This window comes from Dendroctonus ponderosae, unplaced genomic scaffold, assembly GCF_020466585.1.
Source record: "Dendroctonus ponderosae isolate FM_Combo_2020 unplaced genomic scaffold, Dpon_F_20191213v2 Dpon_F_20191213_2, whole genome shotgun sequence".
NCBI lineage: Eukaryota > Metazoa > Arthropoda > Insecta > Coleoptera > Curculionidae > Dendroctonus > Dendroctonus ponderosae.
In genome coordinates, this window is record NW_026018165.1 from 2,727,674 (window position 1) to 2,752,943 (window position 25,270).

The window sequence follows — 25,270 nt, forward strand, 5'->3', positions numbered from 1 at the left end:
CCTCTGATTGTACTTTATTTCCTAATGCCAGACTTATGAGTTATGGTAAATAGAATGCTTTAATACAGGGTGTTCTGTAAGCATATGATCAAACGGGTACTGCGATATTATTTGGGTCAAAAGAAGACGCTCTTACCTCACTTTTATTACCAAAAAATGTCCGGCTCCTCTGCTATTGATAGTCGAAGTTCTTCCAAAAAATTATATTTTTTTAAATGTTTGGAGAATAGCACGATGTATTTTGGTGAAACTCGCTGTGAATTTGTTCTTATGAAAGACTCATATTTTGATGAAACAATCGAGTTCATCCGTTTTGGACAAGTGGTGAATTCTTGAGTGTCGTCGTACAGAAACTACCAGAACTTTTCATTTGGTGGATGGAACCAACTCATTTTTTTTAGGTTGATGCACTAATCATTTATTCACACTTTTGTGCTCTTTTTAAAAGCTTGTAGCATTCATAGTTTTTGCTCAAAAAATATTTATGTTTTCTTTCCACTTAACAATGTAAACGCGTACTCTTTCACGCAAGTTGTCTTCGCAAAACCCCTATACTTTGACCATGTCGGTCACTTCTTTGTTAGAAAAGGTCACTCGAAACGAATTTGTGAGATAAATTGACATTGTTAAGTGCCAAGAAAACAGACATATTTTTTGCCCAAAACCTATGAATGCTACTAGATTTTACAAAGAGCACAAAATTGTGAATAAATGCTTAGTGCATTAACAACAAAAAATCGTACTATCGTACCATTCTCCCGATATTTCTTTCAAGAAAGATATTTTTTTTAAAGAACTTTGACCATCAATAGCAGAGGAGCCAGACATTTTTTGTTAATAAAAATTAGGTCAGATAGTCTTTTTTATGCAATCATGTGCTTACGGGACACCCTGTATGTTACCACACAAAAAAACAACCATGCGCTTTCTTATTGAAACATTTTATAAGTGTTTTGTCCGAATTCTTTATTATTTTCTTGATTTTTTTCTTTCAAAATAATTTTTTTACCCCGCCATATGTAAAAATAATAATGTGAAATTGCAGTTTTATGAACTTACATACAGCTTGAAATTAAGCATTCACTTCAAGATAAGAACAGAAGCAAGCTAGCAACATCATAGACAAAAGCCACAGAATCCTGTATAAGAAACAAATTGTCTCGTTCCAACCTTTAGAGAAAATAACTGATAATCCCACCAAAAAGCATTTAAGATAAGAAAAACATAAGTAGGACTATGAAAAATTACTCGTTTACATTGTTTTTCAAGTTTCGAGCCAAGGACGTGATTATTTTAATACTTGAGGACATTTCAAAGTTCAAAAATGCCTTGCGAACTTTTATTGAACAAATTCATATCCCAGAAAAGAAGCTTTGTGACATTTGCTTCCCCATCATCAATCTGGTGTTCAGTTAAAAATACGCCACTGTTTGATGTTAGTTCTTAATCAATATTGAATTAAATTAATTTTTAATAAGTTATCTTGCAATCCTGCTAATCACTATTCGCTGTTTTAACCTCAATATTTGTATTATTCCTGATTCTATCACTCTATCAGTGTTGAGTTTGTTAAGTTTGTTAGGAATTTGTGCTGCAGTTGTACTGGTTCTACGACAAGATGGGAGAAGAAGTTGATGGAAACACTGTGTTGGCTCAGGCTTTAAAAGCCCAGGTAACTACTAACACTTTGATCATTGATTCAATGTTTCAGGCCTACTTTCGAGGTCTTGGTTAATGTAGAACAATTAATGTTAATCTAGACTAATGTTAAATATGTTTATAATAATCTTGTTGTAAAATTGTGAGAGGAAAATAAAAAAATATTTGAACATGTTATCAGTGTTTTTCACATTGTTAAAATTTTTAATAGCTGAGGAATATATATTTATATTAGAACATTGCCTGTACTGTGGGCTCAAAAACAAGTCTCTAAATTTAAAAATACATTTTTCTTGTACTTGTCTTGTACTTGTGTAAAAAATCAGAACAGCTGGTAATGAAACACTGTATTGAACAAGCGTCACTGCTCGCGAATGGTATTCTGTCTCTTTCCTCGTCAATTACCTTTAGAACGGTTTTATGTATTTTACTCTAAAACAAAACCAAATAGCCATTTTCAACCATTTATTGCTCATTTTGATTATTTCTGGAATATAGCTACATGAACAGGGTGTTTCAGAGCCGAAAGGACAAAAGCCTAGAAGAGATTCCTATCAGCAAAATATATAAAAAAACATATTGGGGTTTTAAATTGGGTACTTACTTAGTAATATTTTGCGTTTGTATTTATTTGAACAATTCATAAATTCTAAAATTAATAATTGATTAGCCATGTTAAAGGTACTAAAAATAATCCATACTTAGTTTGGGTTTAAAAAACAAATCAGTTCGTATATTTTTAGAACTTTATACACACATTGGCAATTATATCACAATATAAACAAGTCAATTTCTCAATTCAACAAAATCGAAGTGCATTTCATATTTTATTGGACTGCTACGATACAGAACCTATGCCTTCCATTAAAAAAACAACAAAAAAATAATTTTTTCGTTACAGAACTTTTGCCTTCCAAAACGGCTAAAGTGTTTTTCAAAAAATTAAGAAATCGAATGAAGCATTTGCAAACACATGATCATATTTTTCAAGGCAAAATTTTCTTGAGGATTTTGCCTCTTAAACTTTAACACTCTATTTAGTATCAGCTATCATATATTTAGTATCAGCTAGCAGGTGAAGACCTGCTAGCCAAATAAATTTTATTATTATTATTATTAATAAAATTATTATTATAAAAAGTATTATTTAATATCAATTTATTATAGGGAATTGAGTTTGTTTTTGGAATAATTGGATATCCGGTGATCGAGCTGAGCATGGCTCTTCAGATGGCCGATATCCACTACATTGGAATGAGAAATGAACAGGCCGCATGTTATGCTGCTCAAGCCATTGGATACTTAACAGGTGCCTATTTCTTCAGCTAGGAAGATGTATATTGCCATAAAACCTATTTTATGACAATAAAAGAAATAGTTTGCAATCAGATCAATTTTAATTTTCCAAGGGACCCCCGGTGCTGTTTTATGCGTTTCGGGACCTGGCCTGCTTCACACATTTGGTGGCATGGCCAACGCTCAAATAAACTGTTGGCCCGTCTTGGTTATTGGAGGTTCAGCCCCTCAAGACCATGAAGGTATTGGAGGATTCCAAGAATGCAACCAGGTGCTCATCAATTCAATCCCAGTCCCCATTTATGGCAAATTTTGTGATAAAACTTCCGAACTTTTTTCATTTACGTGTTTTTGTAAATTTTAGGTGGAACTAGCCCGTCCTTATAGTAAATATTCGGCGAGACCACCAAGCATTTCACTCATACCACTCCATGTGGAAAAAGCAGTTCGATTGGCCAAAAACGGAAGACCAGGTGCCGCATATTTGGATTTTCCGGCTAACATTTTGTCAGGAAGAGTCGACTCTAATCATATTCCTAAACAGTACGGCCCCTCTGCTATACCTACAATATATCCAGATCCGAAAAAAATCGAGGACGCTGTGAAGATTTTAACAACTGCGAAACGGCCGCTGGTCATTATTGGTAAAGGAGCAGCCTATGCAAGGGCTGAGAAGGAGGTATTTTTTACAACTCTTCAAAATTTATCAGAATATTGACCCACAATAATTTTGTTGCAAGGTAAATGAACTAATTGGCTTGACTAATTTACCATTCCTGGCCACTCCAATGGGAAAAGGCGTGGTATCAGACACTTCAGATAAATGCATTCAACCAGCTAGATCTTTGGCGCTTCAAAACGCCGATGTTATTCTACTGTTAGGCGCCAGACTGAATTGGATTCTTCATTTCGGAAGGCCAAATAGGTAATGTCTTTTAACAAATTTTTTTTGGAGCTAAAAAAGCTGATACTGAAGGTTTCTAGATTCTCTCCTGATGTCAAAGTCATTCAGATCGATATATCAGCCGAAGAATTACACAACAGTGTTCAATCTGAGGTAGCCATTCAGAGTGATTTAAAACCTGCTGTTGCAGAGCTGGTAACTCGTTTGAAGCAGGAACAGTTTGTGTTTTCCAGCAGTGATGAGTGGTGGAATTCTTTGCGAAAGAAAAGTGAAGATAATAGAAGAACAGTTGAGGCAAGTATTATGCAAGTTGCGGTTGACGATGAAATTACCGTACTTTAATCACTTGTTTTATAGGCAATGGCTAACGATGTCCAAACACCTCTAAACTACTATGCAGTTTTCAAGAGCACATATGAAAATTTACCAGAAAACTGCATTATTGTTAGCGAAGGTGCGAACACAATGGATATCGGTCGATCAATGTTACTGAACAAGCTTCCAAGACATAGACTCGATGCTGGAACTTTTGGAACAATGGGGGTAAGTGATTCATATATTTATCGGTTTTATTTAATATAACTTAATACAGCTTCTGCTAATTACAAAGGTTAACTGGTTTTCTCTAAGTTTTTTTTAAACAAAGTGTTTGCAAATATTGGTATTGTTGCTGGAGGTGGTTTAGATATTTAAGCATTCCTAGCGGTTTAAATGATATAAGGGAATTTAAGTTGATTAATTAAACATTCAACCATTTTCACCGTTCTTTATGAAATTCTACACTATTTCGTCAAGAAGTTATGGAATACTATGAAATAATCTCATGCGAGAAATGCTGGCAATATAATGCATATCTCTAATATTAAAGCCAAGTTACAACGAGTATATTATCTAATAAAATGCCAAAGCAGCATTTGCTTTCGGCAAATCGCTCGATTTTAAGGAAGATTAAATGTTTAAAAAAGTATTAATTATGTGTGTTACTTCCTAAAGAGCTCACTACCGCAGCTGCCGAAAAATGAACTGAATGATGAAATGATGAAAATGACGTTTTAAATTGAACCTTGAACACGGTTTTAATTACTGAAGTGATATATTAACTTTTTAATTTTTAAAATGTTTTCAGTTTGCACGGATATAAATACTTTACCGATATTCTTTAATCGACTGGCTAGTTGGTCTTTCTGTTTACAATTTCGACTGAAGTATAGTCTAAGATAGTTAAAATTTTGTCCAATATGTGCAGTGAAACAAGAATGTTCATCAACTTCGTGCAGATTCACTAATTAAGAAGTAAACTCAACTTTGCTTTAGGTGGGGCTTGGATTTGCAATTGCTGCGGCTCTTTACTGTAGACATTACGATCCCAAAAAAAGAGTAATTTGCGTAGAAGGCGACTCAGCTTTTGGGTTTTCCGGCATGGAAATTGAAACCATGGTCAGATACAAATTGCCAATAATCGTAATTATAGTAAATAATTCTGGAATTTACACCGGAATGGAACCGGAGGTTTTCAAAGATATACAGGAGAGTGGCGATGTTACAAAAGTGTAAGTATCAGTGTAGTTGTTTGTACACTTCGAACAGATTCAGGAGATTAATTGAACCCAACAATTCGCTACATAATTTTTTATTTTTAGTACACCTCCTGGATGTTTGTCCAGTTGCACGAGATACGATAATATGATGGCTCTGTTTGGAAAGTCTGGACACTTTGTCCAAACAGTACCCGAGCTACAAACTGCAATAAAGCAAGCTTTGCAAAACCAAAATGAACCCACCATCATTAACGTGATCATCAATCCTACCGCAGATAGAAAACCGCAGAGTTTCAACTGGTTAACAGAGTCCAAACTTTAAAATTTGAAGTGGGCTTAATGAGGGAGATTTTGTAAAGTTGTTAACAAGGAAGTGGTTTTGTATACGTACGTTTCAAATAGTATTCATTATTTCAAGATTCAGTAGGTTTGTCGTGTAGATTTGTAAAGTACTTTATAAATTCCTGCGAAGGAAAAATTAAAAAGACACACACTGTTGCATATCATTTTTATATATTCAGACAAACATACACAATTTTATGTTCTCTCTGGTTGCGAAGTATCAGCTTTTTCTTCCTTCTTTTCGTTCCATGGTTGGGTATCGGCAGTTCCAAATATTATGAAAAATATTCCACATCCACAGTATACCAATCCTCCAAGTGCAAAGATGCTACCCCAAGCTTTTCCATTATTCTGGAAGAAATGCCCCATTGGAACGATATTCAGTGTGATTTTACCGAGAACTTTGGAAATACCCTATTAACCAGGGTATTTCAAGTATACACACCAACTCCCTGATTAGAATCAATCAACTTAAAATAGAATGAAATGATTGAACGAAAAAACATTTTTAATAGTTACGTCCGCTACGGAACATTTCTTACAAACCAATGCTTGCTCCATTTAGAAGGTTTATTTTAATGAGTTAAAAATGTTGGGGTTTAAAAAAGTTTAATTCGATTTTTCTGCTGTAAGTAGAAAAGAAAAGTGAATATAATACTCCAAAAGACTAGAAAGTTATTTTAAAAAGATCTATCTGTTATACTCTGAATTCTGGAGTATGTTTTCGAAACGGTGTTTAAAACAAACGAACCGAAATATGATTGTATTCACTCAACTTTGATTCGCATAAACAATTTTCGTTTTTTTGTAGAAAGTCAAACTTTATAAATTATTTTCTACTTACGCCAAACGCTGTAATTATCTGACCAGTTATGGACGGAACTATAAATCCGGTAACACCACCAATGAAACTGATAATGCCGAATATCGTTCCAGCAAAATTGGGGGATAAATCGGTAGGATTAGCTAAGTTGGTGACGACAGCAGCCCCATTTATTGCCATGCTCAATGTAAGCAAAGCCACTACCACTGGCGCGTTACATTCGGCAATCGACAGCAGTCCCATAAGAATTCCCGGTACAATATGGGCTAAATGACCAAAACAAATACGGTTCAGTAAAAATTGATTTTAGTGTCTACGTACTTACACAGGATTATAAAACATTTCAGTATGATAATTCTTTTGAAGTTTCGCTTTTTCAAATAATCCCCCAAGAATCCATATCCCAGGCCCATAAAAAGTCTGATCAGATGGGGCAGGGAAGATAAAACTCCCGAGTTCTAAACAGTGACAAATTCCGTGTATAATCCTAGTTTTTCGAATTGAATAAAATAACCTTGATGTCGAACCCAACGTATTCTTTCATAAACTTCGGCACAGCAGTAATTTGCACGTAAAGTCCCCACAAGTTGCCAAAATGTAGCACGCATAATGTCCAAAAAGGAAACGATGTTAATATGGATTTATATGGGGGAAGGGCCTGAAATGGTGTGTGTACAATAAATTTTTTAACACAGAATACTTCGGTACTTTTGTTTTGGAAACTTTTCCTTCTTGGGACTTCTTTATAAACTCAAGTTCTTCATCGGTAATCCATTTATGTTGCTCAGGACTATCAAAAGTCAGTAATCCGAAGATGACACAAAATGCTATATTTTGTAAGGACATTACGTGAAAACCTACAAGTTAATATTAGTTAAAATCTATTTGAATTCTAGATACTTTGGATGTAAAAAAATTAAAGCGGTGGAAAAATTATGAATTTTTTAATGATCTGTTTTATTGAAAAATTTTTTCATTTTTTTTGTATTACCGCTTTATCAGTGTAATAATGAATGTAATAACTTGCCCCATGGCCATTTATAGTATCTCGTTACCACACCACCAATAACCCAAGTTAAACAAGTTCCAAGCGTATTTCCCATTAAACAGGCTACAAACTTCGTTCTCTCTTGAGGCGGCGCCCAACGGCCTATAAGACACTGCAGAGCTGGATAAACGAGACCCTAAGCGCCTTAAGTTTATGAATGAATTGACTAAAACCTAAATTAAACTATTCACCCCACAAATACCAATAATAAGCCGGACGGTGAACAAAGCTCCCCAATGTATGGGGGTTACCCAGACGCAAATACTGTTCAAAATTGCCGAAAACATTGTGGCAGTCATTATGGTCCAATAAGGGCCCAGCCATTCCGCCACTGCACCTCCAGGCAAGCTGCCCATAAGGTACCCATAAAAATAGGCTCCTAAAATAAAACCTTGAGTTTTTTGGTCCCATGGATATTTTGTTCCAGTCTAGAAATAAAATGACGTTGATATGTTTTGGGAGGTGAGTTTAAGGTTTAAATATTAGAAAAGGTTCATATCCGTGTACCTACTCCTAACAAATAGCTTTTTGTACAGAAAAAGTTTGAAGGCTGAACTCTGAAAAAATTTTCGTAATATTTTCCTAGCGGTTTGCGCTAAAATTATGACTTTAATATCATAATCCAAATCGAATTCATTCCTGGGTTTCAGTCATTTCAGTCTCTATTTATCAATCAAAATACGTTTCGGTGTATTTTTCCACCATCATCAGTTTTTATGTGTAGCGTTGTTGCTGCTTTAAGCCTTGGCATGCATTTTGCAAACAATGATAAATAGAGACAATAAATGACTGAAACCCTGGAATGAATTTGATTTTTGGAATTGAAACACAGTCAGGAAAGTATATACAATTTAATATCATAATGCCCTAATATTTTCATTTGAGCCATTCCTTCATTTGTGAAATCAAGTCGCAGAACGACAAATATTTGTTAAAGTCAAAGTTAAAGCGGTTCGCTTTTCTCATGTCGTTAGAAGAAGAAGATGCTCAAGGAATGTGTTTTATAGGGGTTTAGGAGATTCAAAATGCGTCTTTAAACATCGTAAGCGGCTGTCATTGTTTATATTTTTCTATTTAAAAAAAATAGTTTTCTCTGTTTTCTGAATCTGTTAAGAAAAGTTTCTGTTGTTATCAAGTTACAAGCCGTCAAACTCACGTCATTTCTCATATTAGTCCGCAGATTTAGTCTATTGTGTAACGGCGTGTGGAAAGGAGTGTCTGCGATTTGCTCCGACAACATGTCAAGAAACTCGAAATTCTTCTAATTTTTGTGCAGAAAGCTACTGATTTTCTGAAAGTTAAAGTGTTTCTGCATTGTCTTGTAGTGTTTTCCTGATCGGTAGTGTGGTTTCAGCGTAAAAAATAAAGTTTTCAAATTGGTAATTTTTTGACGTTTTGCCGTCAGTTAGCGATAAGAACTGAACATTTTTGACTTTTTGTATTTTATTTGGATAGTTGAACTTTGTTTGAGGTCTGAGGACTTAGCTTTCATAGAAATTGATCATTCATTTGTCTATGAAAATGGGCAGACTAATGGTAAGTGCGATTTGTGATCTTATTCCCTTTGAACTTGGTATAAAACACGCAACAATAAAAAAACTGGTGTAACTATTGCATTTTAGAACCATTTGAACTCTATAACTGTGAAGTATTGAACAGTTTTCTCTTCGGTACAAAACTCCCAAGAGATCTTAATTTTTTCCAAGAATCTAAATTGGTTTCAATCAAAGACATGACAAAAATGTTATACATGCAAATGTAAAACTTTGGGTTTCGCCTCTCCTGTATGTTCCTAAAGAACACAAGGTTAAAATTTAAAAGAATTGCGTTCTATTATCCTAATAGAATCACTAACAGATTTTCAAGCATTTATTTGAACTTAAATATGGGCGTATACAGGGTGGTCCTCAACTAATGTCCAAAAATTTACTGACACATTGTTTAGGAAAAAATATTGCGTTTCAGGCAAATTTGTCTTATCTGAAAGTTAGCAGATTCCGAGATACAGAGTGTCAAAATGCAAAAAAATGTTTGCTTTTTCAAGCACAAAAATGTGTGTTTGGGGTTTTTTTAGATTGGCAAATCCAAATTCCCTACTGATTGGCTTGTTGTTTCTAGACGGCGCTAGCTGCAATGGTCTGGAGCCATTTAAGACATCAGAACTTTTTTGGCGTTTCAAATATCATTATACGGTTGGTAAAATCACAATTTACGATACTTTTTAAACATAACATGTGTACTTGTTCGAAGTTGATATCTCTCACCGTTTACGAGATATTTCATATTGAAACATATAGTGATGTTTTGAACTAATTGGAAATCTATCTCAAATTGGATGTCTAATTAAAATAATTTTTTGCGCAAATTTTCTATTAAACAAAACTTAACAAACATTAGACAGTCTTTATTTAGGCGCGTTCAGAACTACTTTAACGTAATATAAGTCAATTTAGGACAGTATTAGGGATCTAATTTGAGCTAGTTCAAAAAATGACTAGATGTTTCAATGTGAAATATCTCGAAAACGGTGACAGATATCGACTTGAATCAAGTACACACTTTTAGTATCGGAAATATTGGAGAACCAGATATTTCCAACAAAAAAGCGATATATTAAATGCCAAAAAAGTTCTGATGTTTTAAATGGCTCCAGACTATTGCAGCTAGCGCCTTCTAAAAACTACAAGCCAATCAATAGGGAATTTGGATTTGCCGATCTAAAAAACTCCCAAACACAAATTTTTGTGGTACTAGTAAAACTGGTTAAAAAGTTATTCAGAAAAAACGAAATTTTTATTTACATTTTGAGACTGTATCTCGGAATCTATTAATTTTCGGATAAGACAAATTTGCTTAAAACGCAATATTTTTGCCTAAACAAAATGCCAGTGGATTTTTGGACATTAGTTGAGGACCACCCTGTATAAATCTGCGACTTCCGGGGAATTATGCATCTATCTATCAAAGCGACAACAGTTAAAATGATAGCGTATGTATACCTATATTGTACAGATGTTATGAAAATGAAAAAGTCGAGGGAGCGATTACAGCCATTTTTTTTACCGAAAACCGGGTAATAAATGGTAAATATTTCATTTAATCGTAATTTGAGTACCAAATGTGTCCTATATCAAATATAACTGAGAAGCCATTTTAAGACAACTCATCTTTAAAATGCTTTTTCGCGTATAACTGATTGGTAGTTTGCCAAGCCTTTGTAAACTTAAATCCGTAGTGGATAAGTAGCATTCCCAAATAATCTAAAATATTTTGCTTCATTTAGATCAAAATGCTTTTTAAAATTCGGTGAATTATTCCTCGAATATCAATTGCTTAAATTAGAGAGATGCTCAGAAACTCACAAATTGACATGAAATTACACTCATACTTACATCGTCTTCAGGTTTAGTTTGAGTGCTATTGGACGTATGTTCGCCTTTCTTACATTCAGCTATAAATTTCTTCCCGGGCATAACCATTGCTGGCAAGCTGATGGACATGTTACTTCTTGTTGTGTAATTGATGTAGGTGGTGAAAAATATCATGGCCATAATCAAATAGCGGGTGGGAATTAGCTGACAACACTTCGCGCAACCCATTCTCTCTCAGATCTAATTATTTGGTAGAATTTATGTTAAAGTTAACATTTCTGTCAATTTATTTCTGACGTTAAAAATATTATTACAGGTCAGCAAAAGGTGCATTTTGGCAGGCAACAAGTTGCAACTTATTTGATATAATTTACAAATAATAAGCGTAAAGATCATCAAAGCAAATCAGCTTATTGTGAATTATTTCCTATTATTTTATTATATTTTCCTATTATAATTTGACACATTTCCATAGCTTTCTGATTTTTTGTAAATGAGAAAACGTTTTGCACATTTTATTCTAAATTAACGAACATCGATTTTGGGTGAATTCGAGCTTAATTTTTTCACATTTTTCGAAGACTGTTTCGCTCCTTTCGTTCAACTTTAACAGCACAAATAATAAGTAGCAGTCTAAACTTACGCGGTCAAAAACTCATTCCATATCTGAATTTAATTATTTACTAGGAATTTAAGATTGATAGGTATTTAGAAATTGAAGGTGCGAGGTCCGGCAGATGATAAATTACATTTTTCCGATAAAACTGGTTGCAACTAGACATGTTTCCAATAATTATTACGTTCCCGCTTGTTTAAAAAAATTCCGATATAATTGTGAACATCGTGAACATTTTCAACAGTAACTATGAATATTTTAACTTCTTTCGAAGAAAGATAGATTTAGATATTTGTCGATTGAATACGTGAAACTTATACAAAAAATTATAGAGTTTCCGAAATACTAAAACGTGAATGTTTTCAATTAATTTATTTTCCTTATATTTAAAACAATTTACATCACACTCACACAAGTCAAAATATCAATCATTTACATACTAAGCTTTGTTGTTTCATTTGGTTCGGCTTTTTCTTCGCTGTCTTGAACGACAATTATGGTTTTGAGAGGAACTGGGTCTGCTGCGCCACTTTCGGGCACTTTTTCGTTCCAAGGCTGAATGTCGGTTGTTCCGAATATTATGAAAAATAGACCAGCACCGATATAGACGCTTCCTCCAATTATGAAGTTCTTTGACCACTCGTTAATTCCATTCTGAAAAACAAACATGGCCAGTTGAGCATATTTTGTTCGTTCTGAAAGGTATATTAGATGAACTAACATTTTCCTTCATAAGTGCACCGGTCACAGCAGGTGTAATAAATCCGGTAGTTCCTCCAATTAAACTGATTATTCCAAATATGCTGCCAGCAAAGTTTGGGGCGAGATCTTGGGCATTTTGTAAGTTTGTTACTACTGCAGCGCCGTTGATCGACATACTGAAGATCAAGATCAGCACAGCTCCTACATGGTCACATTTCACCAAAGTCATACACATCAGCAGAACTCCAGGAATTATATGAGCTAAATAAAAACTTCAATTCACTTCCAGATCGAACAATTAAGTTTAGTGATTAAGCCCTAAATATACTTGCAATATTTTAATGAATTTGACAAAATATTTGATAATTTTTCATTGCAAATGTCTTCCTTTTTTGGTAAATTCTAATCTGATTATGGGATGATAGTTTTGTCAATTAATAAAATGGCACTTACTCGCTCAGTGTACTCTATATTTATTTCATTAAATTGACTAATAACTGAATTACATATTAAATGTACGTATAATGTGCAGATCCTTTAATTAGAGAAGTCCGGTATAGGAAATTCAGTATGCTAAATTTAAATTCTGATTTATTTTTCTGACTGCGTGTACTTGTTATGATATTCTTATGTTTCCTGGGTCTCAGTCAAAGTGTGAAGTAAATTTTTTTTGAAAATCGTTTATTTCATTACGTTTCGGCGAGACAACAGCGCCATCATCAGATTTAAAATTTACACAAACTACAAACACCAATTCACAATTAAAACATGTTGTATAAAAACTATAATTTATAAAGTGTTAAAACATTCATCAGTTTTTGGGAAGTTCATGAGGTAAGTTTTTCCAGTGTTTTGCTCTCCCAAAAGGAAGGATTTTTTCCCTCAAAAACTGATGAATGTTTTAACACTTTATAAAGTATTGTTTTTATACAACATGTTTTAATTGTGAATTGGTGTTTGTAGTTTGTGTACATTTTCAATCTGGTGGTGGCGCTGTTGTCTCGCCGAAACGTAATGAAATAAACGATATTCAAAAAATTTTTACTTCACACTTTGACTGAGACCCAGGAAATATAAGAATATCATAGCTAAATTTAAAGCAGTAAAAATACAAAATAAATTCATTCTGAATACCCTTAACTGAAGTTGGATTAATTCAGGGTGTTAGTGAATAAATATTCAAAGAGATAGTTAAGCTTTTTTTTGGTAGTTCAAAGTCTTTCGTTTTGATTCTTCTAAGATAGGGAACACCAGTTTTTGCTCGAATTTTCCGCAACGTTTAATCGAAAGATCCGTTTGCTTAAGAATGCTTATGTACAGTTATTTATGCTTACAAAAGCAAAAAAGACGTAAATTTTGAAAATAATAACAACAACTGATGCAACATATTATTTAAATAAATCAGCGAAGCTGAAAGTTTACAACAAAGCATTTTCGATTAATTATACCTTATTCAAGCATATTTTACGTGATTACAAAGTAGATCGAAGAAAGATCGTACAAAGTACGATTTTTGAAAGATTTTAGGATAATCAGATCAGAAACTAACAAAAAGGTCCCTAAAAAAACAATCACAAACATGAAATTTTTGTGAACTTGCCCAAAAACATTCACGTGGCTCTATGAAACAAATTAGAAATAAACAGGAAGCCCCGATCTTGTTGCCAAAGTCCAAAGTACTAATTTTTTTCGGCTCATAGGTTTCGATCGATAGTTTTTACCAAAATCACATCAATCATTTTAAAAGACCCTTTATGTCTGTGACCCTAATGTATGACTTAAAATTATTTCACTTTTTTAAGTCAATTAGCTTACATAACATGGAAAACCCGTCTTCTGTTATGGGCTATTTATTCTGTTGGTAATCTAAATTTTTCTAAATTGAAAAGAGGTCACGTTATAATTGTTGCTGCCAAAGCGATTCTTCCAACAAGCACTGTATATTGATTCGTAAATAGTTTCATTTATATTTGTGTACTGATGCACATTGATTCATTTATGTTTTCTTTTATTTGGAATAAAGCAGAAAAAAATTATTTAGATCAGAAATAATTTATACATGCCTAGAACTTTCAAAACTATTTTTGAATCAATTTGTTCAAAATAAAAAGCAATCGCTTAGAAAAAAGGCTAAGTTTGAAAAAAGAAATTGTGATGTAACTTACAAAATAAAACAAAAGACTTTCTGGTGAGCGTTGTTCCCAGCGAGGTCTTCGATTTAATAACATCTCCGAGATATCCATAACCCATTCCGAAAAACATTCTCAACAGATGAGGCAAAGCAGCCAGACCTCCTGAAGCCTAAAAATTTAGCAGGAGGAAAAAGTTAGCAACATTTCGGGCAGATTTTTAAATTTTTGTAAACTTACCTTGATATTAAAGCCAATGACTTCAATCATAAATTTGGGAACTCCGGTGATTTGAAGGTACAAACCCCACAAGTTTCCGAAATGCAAAATACAGAGCGACCAAAATGGAAGCGAAGTGAACATTTTGAGGTAAGGAGGAACAGCCTGTAATATGCAAACAATGCAGTTAATTTTGATAAGCCTGCACACAGTGAAGCTGGAACATTTACCTTTCCTTTGGAAATCGTTTTTGCTTGGGAATCTTTAATGAATTTCTTTTCCTCCTCACTGATCCATTTGTGTTCATCTGGACTGTCGTCTACAATGAACCAGAAGACCACACAGAAGACTGCTATTTGAATGGACAAGAAATGAAATCCCCAATCCCAGCCAGCTGAAGCAGTGACCATCCCAACGAAAATCCATGTAAGACATGTGCCCAATGTGTTGCCCATTAAAGCACTAACGAATTTACCCTTTTCCGCTGGTGGCGCCCACCGTGCAATTAGACACTGAAGTGCTGGATAAATCGGACCCTAAAAGAAATATAATTACCAAAGTTACCGATACGAATTGATCAATTACAACTTACAGCCATTAGTCCTAAAACAAATCGACAACAAATCAGCACCCCGAAATGCCACTGTGCCCCATACACAGATAGAGAATTAAATAAGGCAGTGACGATTTGGGCATAAAAGATGGTGTTGAATGGGCCTAGCCATTCAGCAATAAATCCTCCTGGAGCACTGGATATTACGTACCCCCAAAAATAAGATCCCAAGATGAATCCTTGAATATCTTCATCCCAATCGTAACGTGGGCCAAACTAAAAATTGCCAATGTTAAATAATGAATAAGGTATATTGGAGTGCATTATCATGCAAAAATGGGGCTTGCCATTTACCAGACAATAACAAAAGTGTAAAATAATATATTATACGAGTACGAGTGCACAAATTCTAGAGCAGAAGTGTTTCAGCTTATAAATAACATGTTAGCAGTTTTTAAGTAAAATCTACATATTACTCACAAAGAAGAAAACAGACAACTTCAACAATCTGATTAAAATAACATTTGCATTTTTATGCGTAAATATGCACAATAATTGCACATAAGATGCATTTGATTTACCTTGACATTATTAAACGACTTTCAAAAGCGTTTACAACCAATAAACGTTTTTCTAGTTGTGCGTATAGCTTTATCTTCCATTTAATAGATATCTCAAAAGCAATAAACATATTATCAGGCAGTTTTAATCGAGCTCTTATCGAACTCATATTCCTGATCAATCCACGAGTTTTAAATCATTTAACATTTTACATTTTGCTCAACCATGCCCTAGGTATATCATGTTGTATTTAAATTATTCCGATAAAAATAACATGAAATTAATATTCAACGCTGAATATACTTACATTCTATGCCGGTTTCAATGATTGCATAAAAAATGGATTAAAGACTGTTATAAATAAGAAACTGGATAAATGCATACATATTTAATTATTTGCTTGGTGCTCTGTCTTAAGGTGGATTATGCAAATAGTCATAAATACCTACGTCCTATTAGAGTACAGGATTTCGAAAAGAACACCAGTTAAGTATCAACAATTCGTAAAAGACTAATAAAAATCGCAAAATATTGCACAGATAATTTTCTTGTATTATACATCTACAATAATTTATAATTTTATCCGGCAAACTTGTTGACAAAACAGTTGTCATTTATACTTACATCTGCTGCAGGTCTAACTACTGAGCTATTTGCATTACTCGTAGCTTGAAGAGTTTCATTTCTTTTGCATTCCGGAATTGCTTTGTCTTTGGATCGTGTTACCATTGAGGTAATGCTAATTGACATGTTACTCCTAGTTGTGTAATTTATGTAGGTTGAGGCAAACACCATGACGGCGATCCAAAATCTTATTGGAATTTTAAAACCTAAAAAAGGTAGAGAAATATTTTTTGAAACAGTGGTTTTTCGATAATTTCTATCAAAGAAAATTCAATATTCTTCAATTTTCAAACAGCATCCTTAAATAAAACAATAGCAGAAAACAGCCTTAAATTCAATGATTTATTACCCGGGGCTAAATTAGATTTTCATACTTCAAGATTCTGTTTTGTTATCAAAGTCGGTTAATACAGTTGAGCACCCCAGTCGACGAAATGTTTGATAATTTGAAACAAATATTTTTTACACATTTAAACTTTAAATTTTAAACACATTTTATAATCAAAGTTCATGTTATAAATATTCAGCCAACATATCGATGTTGACATGGCTTTTAAGAAGTTCAGCGTCAAGTTCAGCGATCAGCTATTTAATTTAATCTTAAAAAACTTATTTTATAACACCATTATGCAATATTTTGGTTGGCAGTTGGCAACCCGACAATCACAAATTAGAAATTCTATCTGTATAAATGTTATAAATAGCAAATAACTTTTAATCTGGTAACACATGTTAATATCAATTTAAAGAATGTGGGAGTCACAATGTTTGCAAATCCTTGAGGTACAACCTGATATTTGTAGATGTAGATTATTGGTTGTTATCTGAAAATTATTAAGTAATATTTGATTTCGGAAAACCTAAAATGATCAAAGAAATGACTTAAGTAAAACTAAAAAATTTAATTTGGATACAAATCGGATAAATGTACATATAGAAGAAATTAATTAAATCATGTGCGAATTTTATTAATAAAACTATTTTCTATTTAACAAAAAATATCCATAATTGCCTGAGTCTTAAAATAGAAAGCTTATGAGAATCACAAATTTTGACTTAAGAGATGAATCAATGTTGAATTGGAAACCAGTGATTTAGAAAAGTTTACTACCTATCTATTTTACAATTTTTCATTAAAAAATCGGTCTAATTTTTAAAATGAATGTATAATAGTTACTAATATGAATGAATGTCTCTAACTAAGCTAAATACCTTTGGATCCAAATAATAACATCCATTGTTAAAGGGTAAAAACAAATTGCGTTACTTTTCTAGGGACTGTATTAGATTACAAATGAAGAACAGCTAAAATGTTATTTATTTTACAAATAACGTGAAACGATAACTTTTAACTAAATATTTGTGTTCAATATTCATAATTTTTTTACAAGCACATTTTAACTACGAGTTTATGTAATTTATGTGTAAGTAGCAAAATTATTATTTTTTGACAATTATTAATATTTATTGATCTGAGCTACACTTGCTTTTTGTATTTCCACCTTTTAAATTCACTGTCGGCAATTACATGCTGATAATTAAGTATATAATTAAACTAATAATAAACGTCTACGTTAATAAGTGAAATTAGTTAGAAGGACGTCGCTTATTCCCTATCATTCTTATGTAATTCATTCATAAACTTTTTTTTTCATATAAAAAGCTAATAATTTCTTTATGCCTATGCTGTAATTGTTGTGATTTGTGTTATAACCGTTACAGGTTACGACCCTACATTGAAATAATTATTACTTCTCGGATTCGTTTATTAATACATATAATCTTTTTTAAATAAATCGACATGTTCCAGTTTATGCTCTAGCTAATTATTTAACATTTCGGTTTCAAGGTACATAAGTATTTGAAAAAGTATGCTTTTTCCTTATGAGCTGAACACTTAGCAATTCAAATTAAGTGGCATTGCTTAGGATCATCTACATATTTTGTTTCAATTTCTCACTCATAAGCTATACAGAGGGTTTTATCCACTGGGTGAACACATAGAACTTTTTAAACCAATCGATTTGTTTCAATCTAGTCTGGCGAATGTTTTCGCTAAATTATAGATAAGATAAGAATTGAACAAACTCATAGTTCCACATATTTGCGCTGAAGAAGTATTCGGAAATAAATTGAGCATCTATTTATCTAAATGATAACTTGTATGTTTTTATTTGAAGACTATCTGGTATAGTTAATCATACAATAAACCGAAATGATATGAACAGAAAAACAAAATAAAACTGTGATAATCCAATTAAATGTTTTTGTTTATGCTGGTTAAAGCGCATTCGCTGATTCCAGTTCTTGTGATTCAAGTCATCAAAGTCACTTTGTACATTAACTTTGTAATTTAACCCAGACCGTCTACGCATATCTTTCCATAATCGAATAATCCTTCGTGTGCAAGCAATTGAACATTTGGAGTTAATACAAGGTTATCAGCAAATGGTTCAAGGTATTTACCGGTCTGTTATTAACAGCGGTGTCTTTAGTATTGTCAATAAAATAAAAATTATTGACTACATAACGTTATTTGCATTTTTAATGCTTCAACTGGATTAAGCCTTTGTTATGAAGCTGTAAATTTTTTATATGACCTAACATTGCCAAGGTCTCAACTGCTGAAATTTTAATAGTCTGCAGTGTCAAGGTTTAGTTTAATTTGCTTATAATACGATTCAGGTAGTGCAAGTCGAATTGTTGTTTAAATTTTGTGAATGTAAACAGTTAAGTAAATTTATAATTCAAGCCACTAACTTTTTCAAAAATAATTTTCAGATGTCTAACTTTTTGAATCTGCCTGTAACTGTAAGCAAAATTGTGCGTTACGGAATTAATGAATGAGTAGAGGGTTGCGAATGGAAGCTCCTAATGGGGGAATGGAAGGGCGTAAAGAAGGTCACCTTGAACTTACAGATACGAGTAGGTACAACCGCAAAAATAAGGGTGAAAGCGAATTTATATTTAATCCCAAAGTAAAGGGGTTAACCCCGGACTATTGCTTTTGAATTTCCATTCCATTGCATTGAAGCTTCCCTAAGAAATTAATTATTGTAATCAATAAACAGTCGCAGAATGCCTTGGAGAAATACTAAAAACTTAATTAAGTAGGTAGGTATATAAGTATAGGTAAGCACATTTATTTTAAGCAGAGAAAAACGCAGAGCAAAATTACATGGCATTGTCCTGTTGCTAATAATAATTGTCAATGTGTATTGGATTTAAACATTGATTGATAGCAATGTAGGGATTTTTAGTAAAATTTTGCATAAGTATTGACTTTTTATATAAGCATGTTCATGCTAAGAAACTGGTCGCTAAATCATTGTGTAACATGTTGCTCAGATTAAACTATAGAAATATTAATTATTCAGTTTGAATTAAACATGAATTTAAGTCGACAGACAGCAAAAATGTTCTTTGTTTTTAAATGCATTTATTTGAAATTCTGAATCCGGATGTAGCATTTTGATGTTGAATACTGATGGCTTACCCATGCTGAATATCTGCTAATAATTTGATGCTAACTGAATCCCGGTGTTTTTCTTAGTGAAACCGGTCAACTGATCCGCATTTTTTTGCAAACAAGATGCAAAAAGTCAAAGTTCTTCAAGTTGCAAAACTTTACTTCACCCGCGATCACATGGGAATTTGAACTTTTCAATTAGTATTCCAAAGTCATGTTAATTGAAGTTCATTTACACAGAACTTGATTCGAACAGATGATTTTCTACTTTTCGTATTAAGTGAAAGAGCAGAACACAACACTTGCAAGGCTATTGGAATTTCCAAATTATATTGGATTAATGTTTATTTGGGATTCGAGTTTGGTTCGCGCGCGCTCAATTTCAGACACGAAAGTCTAAAAACACACTAAAAATAAGCGAACCCACGTAACTTCCTCCAATGTTTCGAGGCATCTGCGCGAAGCTCCGCACTAAACTTTTATATAGGGGGCCCAACCAAATACAAAGTGTACATATATGTAACTAAACAATCAAACAGGAAATGGTTTGAATGATAATGATTCCTGTACTTCGTTCCAGATAAGTTATCTATATGGTTGATTGACCATTTCTTCAACCAGTATCAGTAGCGCCCAAATAGATCTTGGGCATTTATTAAATATGGCGATGATACGTGATGATACGATATGTTGACGTAATTAATTATTAATCGACCAGCTGCCACAAATTAAATGAACATTCCTTTTAACACGTTCACTAACTGATATTGTGTGTATGTCGCACTTAAAAAGCCTTAAATCCTAATGACTAAGTCAGAAAAGGTCAGAAAAAGGCCGGGTTACGAACCCTTGATGAAATTCCAATGAAGCAAAAAGCATTTTAAAGATGATTTTATTATGAGTAATAAAAAAAAGCTGAAATTATTTTTTCTGACAGAAATTTTTAAATTTTTCTTATTCCACCTTACTTTGAATTCAGGTGAGGTTTAAGCTTCCCTTCAGAGCTGTTCTTTTTCAATCAATTTCGTGGGTTGGCTTTCCTACGCACCAAAACAACTTTATTCATTTGGCACCATTCTACAGCTCTCTTACTGTAGTGACAGGAAGCCAAGTCTGGCCAAAAGAAAGTTGAGACTTTATGTTGTTTCATGAATGAAATCAATCTTTTTTGGAGCACGTAAATTTGAGTGTTAATCGTTCCATTCGTTACAAACAAAATATTTGCTGGGTCCCCACCGCTACACAAGGCTTGCCACACGAGAAACGTCTTGGGGAAACTTTGACTTTTTCTTAGTCCTGAACTCTTCATTGACACCTCCGCGCTCACGTCCTGCGTAAAATTCTTGACCCGAAAGCTGGGAGAACTCCCAATTAACGTACGTACGTTTCGTCATCCGTCAGACAGCAATCTTTTTTTGGAAAAAATCAATGTTTAATTTTCGAGCCCGTTTTTTTTGCTTCTAGATTTTTACTTGCATTTCTCTCTGGCGTCGTCAGAACTTTATAAGTCGTAAAGCCCAACTTGGTTTTGATTCCAGGTATGGTGCTCTCACTGCAATCTGATTTATTGCCCATTTTCCGATTGGATAATCTAAGATTCTTCTCCAATTTCTCGACAACTTTCTTCACTGTCGACTGTAAATCCGCTTTTGCTACCCGAACTCAGTTTTCGGTTAACATTTAATGTTTGCTTGAACAGCTTAATAACGCGTGATACGGTCGTTCTATGAACGTTTACCTATGTGGCTATTTTTAGTTTTTCGGTGGTCGGTCCACGATGGATTTTGATAAAAATTTCTAATTATTAATTCACGCACTTCTAATTCAGACTCCATTTCTTTACTAAAACATATGTACAGTTCATGTCAAAACTATGCAGAGGTTCTAAGAAATAGCCTTCCATGACTGGAATTTTGGTTTTTTGACTTGGTGAAGAGTTAGAACGGTTTTTGTGTGTAGTGACTTTTTCTGACTCGGTCCTTAAACTGCAGCAACATGAATTCAATGCGTCCGATCAGAAAATGTTTAGTACATATTAAGTAACTACACGTTAATAAAAAAAATTAAAAAAAAAACTGAAAAAGTAATACGCGAACAATCACATCAAAATAAGATGGCGAGTTCTGGAGATTCGACCAATATACAGATTAGCTTGTGTAACAATTTAGGTCACTAGCTCAAAAGATCATAAAACATTTATCAAACACAGTTGCAAACTATTGCATGAAGCTAATATTTTTCCGTCCTGAATGATAAAACATAATCAATTGAAATATTTTGTTTAAGACACAAATCTTTGTGATTTCCTTATATTGCTTTGTACTTTTGTCGAATTACTTTGTTCGGGTCTCTTTCTTCTAAAGTTAAAAAAAATCGCCTATAATTAAGTACTATTTGCTCTACAAGTTCCATAAAAAAATAGTTACTACTTCATTTTGGATTCGGCAAAATTGGTTGGAATTATTGAATGTACGCGCTATTAGAAACCGGCAGAGTAAGACAACATTTGAAATTTTCTCTTATTTACTTGGAATTTTTAAGGTGCTGCAAATTTGAGAAATCTGCTCTGGGTGAGATGTGCTTTGTAAAAACGTGCTATGGAAAAACATTGTGGAAATATTGCTTTTTGAACGTTCTAAAACACCTTGAGTTAATTGTTCCTAATGGTAGTAAAATCGTTTTTCAGATATTCTAGTTTCGAATGCCAGATCCACTTTGAATTTGAATATTTTTCTAATTGGCCTCGTGCGCTTTACAAATAGTTATAGACACAGAAATATTCTATTTTGCGCTTCGAAAAAAATTGCCAGAGTACGACTTAATTAACCGTTTTCATTGAATAATACACATAATGAAAAAACCTATCACTAAGGTGTCACGCATCATCAAGGTATCACATGATCACGAGTATTTACATATTTAAATTTTGTAGAAGAGGCATCAAATCCATCTCAATAGAAAAGATGTTTATTTCATCTCACATTTTTTCCGTGTTTAACTGTTAGCTCTCGAACTAAGTAGATATACAACATTGCGAAAAGTTTGAAAATTACATGAGCGACTACTAATTATTTAATAAAAGCTACTTGTAATCTAAATAATCATTTATATTTGTCAATTAAACAAGTTTTATGTAAAGAAGTGTGTATGTAATTTAAAATTACATGCACACTTTATTACATCTTTTGTCGCCTATTTCCTCTTTCGAAAATTCTAATCCGCATTAGCGCATCTCAACTCGGTACATAATTGCTTTACTTCAGTAAACCTTTTAGCAAACACATTTGAGACACTGATTTAAGATGGTACATGTGAATTGCTAGCATATAGAACTAATAGGATTTGTCACATATTTGCAGATATTAATTACTTTTATTACTCAAAATTAGAGGAAAAATGACCCTTGTTTATAATTTGTATGTATTTATCGTACCATACATTTTATTGACAACATAAAACTTGGTTGGCATCAGAATCACTATGAATATTTTTTTTATTTACTGTATTATGTAAGTACACAGAGTATAAAAGCCGGGAATGCAATTATCGGGAATAGATATTCACCTAGAATGAATGTGTTTGTCAATAATTAAAAACCTTGCCATTAGTTACTAATTGACGCCATTGACATACCCAGTAAAATGCAGATAACTTTTAATCAAATAAGAGCGTAATTGTTAAACACCCAAGATAACACAAACTATTTTTGTATGATATTTTCTTACAATTAAGATTATTATTTCAACGGTTGTTTGATTCATATTTCATAACTATTGCGAGATAACCCGGGTTTTAAAAGTGAGTAGAATCCAGAACGATTATGAAGTTGTTTTCCACTTACGTGATCAAACGAATTTGAACTTGAAAAATATTTATATAATGGGTTATTTAAGAAACTCGACGAAAAATCAAATGATATTAGATTCTTATCCATGCAGAGCGTATCATTAACATTATGATTATCATAAATAGGTAGTTTTGAACAGCGATACTCAAGATGCTCAATTATCATTGCGCTAACACATCAAACTCCCTGTAGTCCCAGTAAAACCAATGCCGTAGTAAATGCTATTTTAAAGCCCATTCTGTTTCGATTAGATATATTCCGAATTAATCTATGAACAAATATGTTAGAAATATGGGGGGTTATTTCAATTAATTTAGATCTCTAAAATGTGGATCTTTATTCACCGGTTTATTACTAAACATTTTTCCCTCGTCGTTTCCTAAAATTCGTAGTTTTGAAGATTTTAATGCAAATTAGCTTAAAAAAACACTAACACTTTCAATTTTGAAAGCATTTCAAATAGAACAGAAGTTTTAATCTTATGAATTAATGATTTTTAGCTTTCAAATTTACATTTTCCAATTTCGAAACCACATGTTTGAAAGCGAACAATTGAATATCGTTGCTTCCGCACTATTATATAGTTTACCGTCTTCAAACTAACCATTTCGAGCACAAAAAATATATTATTTACAATGAAAATGTCTGATTGGAAAGTTTACTCACCCATTTCAAATAAAACGAAGAAACTTGCAATAAAACTTCTCACTTATGAACCATTAGCGTTATTCCTAGACACCAGTAGCTGGTAAACACGACAATATATGTCTCCTTCTCAATACATATTCACCTTTTGGTCGGTCTTATACCTGGGTGAGCCGACCCTTCAGTTTAGAGGGCCAATGAGAGCGGTTCAATCCATTCATCTTTGTATTATATTAGTATTAATGATCTGATGTAATTTAACATGTGTGGAGTACATAATTTATTAACGGCGGAAGTTAATTATTAAGTTAGAATAATAGAATCAGTTCCTTGGAAAATATACTTTTGAACCTCGATAAATCAGCATAGTAATCCCAAACTTAACTCAGTTGTTTTTAATTCCATACTTTAAACAATGCGTTGAACACAAGTACATTTTGTTGTTTTGTAAAGAAATGTGTATCAGCACTGTATAATGAAATTAAATTTTCATCTAAAAACTATTAGAAGATTCTCGATTTCTAAATTATTTTTAATTCAATATTTTAATGAAAATTGAGTTTCAAAACTATATCCATTAGTAATCGGTATTTTTACATCACAAGTGCACGTTTCATATATCAGTTGCTTCAAATTACTAAGTAATACTGACGGCGCCAAAATTACATTCCCAATAAATTTTCTTTAAACTTTTGTGTATAAAAGCTGGGAATATTGCCAATTACACTGCTCCTGCGTCGAACTATTTGTTGACTTTCTTATTAGTGCTTGTGAAAGGTTAATTATTCTGGCATCTGAATTGAATGAGGTATTTTTTACAACGCGTCGTTACCATTCCATGAAATAAATGTGAACTTGTAACTGAAATCTTAAAACTTGTAAGAATCCAATAAAACTGAATTTAAGAAAAATTGTCATCCTGAA

General features: G+C 33.0%; 3 protein-coding genes across 4 annotated transcripts; 1 reads left to right on the plus strand and 2 right to left on the minus strand.

The window, feature by feature from the left end:
* Positions 1-1,287: 1,287 nt before the first annotated feature.
* LOC109536893 (2-hydroxyacyl-CoA lyase 1) lies at positions 1,288-5,898 on the plus strand. The gene is made up of 9 exons (XM_019903342.2): positions 1,288-1,672; positions 2,827-2,968; positions 3,069-3,226; positions 3,320-3,634; positions 3,696-3,880; positions 3,940-4,153; positions 4,217-4,402; positions 5,174-5,409; positions 5,500-5,898. The coding sequence occupies exons 1-9, from the start codon at positions 1,619-1,621 to the stop codon at positions 5,717-5,719; spliced, it is 1,710 nt and encodes a 569-aa protein (XP_019758901.2). The 5' UTR covers positions 1,288-1,618; the 3' UTR covers positions 5,720-5,898.
* Positions 5,899-5,934: 36 nt separating this feature from the next.
* Positions 5,935-11,110, minus strand: LOC109536903 (sialin). The gene is made up of 8 exons (XM_048664238.1): positions 11,003-11,110; positions 7,862-8,038; positions 7,618-7,783; positions 7,271-7,419; positions 7,077-7,220; positions 6,888-7,020; positions 6,584-6,828; positions 5,935-6,090 (listed from the first exon to the last, which is right to left on the minus strand). Exons 1-8 carry the CDS (start codon positions 11,108-11,110, stop codon positions 5,935-5,937), a joined length of 1,278 nt encoding a protein of 425 aa, XP_048520195.1.
* Positions 11,020-24,495, minus strand: LOC109536894 (sialin). 2 transcript variants are annotated; one of them, XM_019903344.2, is made up of 9 exons: positions 24,368-24,495; positions 16,386-16,591; positions 15,240-15,476; positions 14,878-15,183; positions 14,669-14,812; positions 14,465-14,600; positions 12,319-12,560; positions 12,038-12,251; positions 11,020-11,221 (listed from the first exon to the last, which is right to left on the minus strand). In XM_019903344.2, the coding sequence occupies exons 1-9, from the start codon at positions 24,369-24,371 to the stop codon at positions 11,112-11,114; spliced, it is 1,599 nt and encodes a 532-aa protein (XP_019758903.2). In that variant the 5' UTR covers positions 24,372-24,495; the 3' UTR covers positions 11,020-11,111. The 2 variants fall into 2 exon arrangements, with proteins under 2 accessions (XP_019758903.2, XP_019758902.1); XM_019903343.2 differs by lacking the exon at positions 24,368-24,495 and adding an exon at positions 19,882-20,363.
* Between the last annotated feature and the right edge of the window lie 775 nt (positions 24,496-25,270).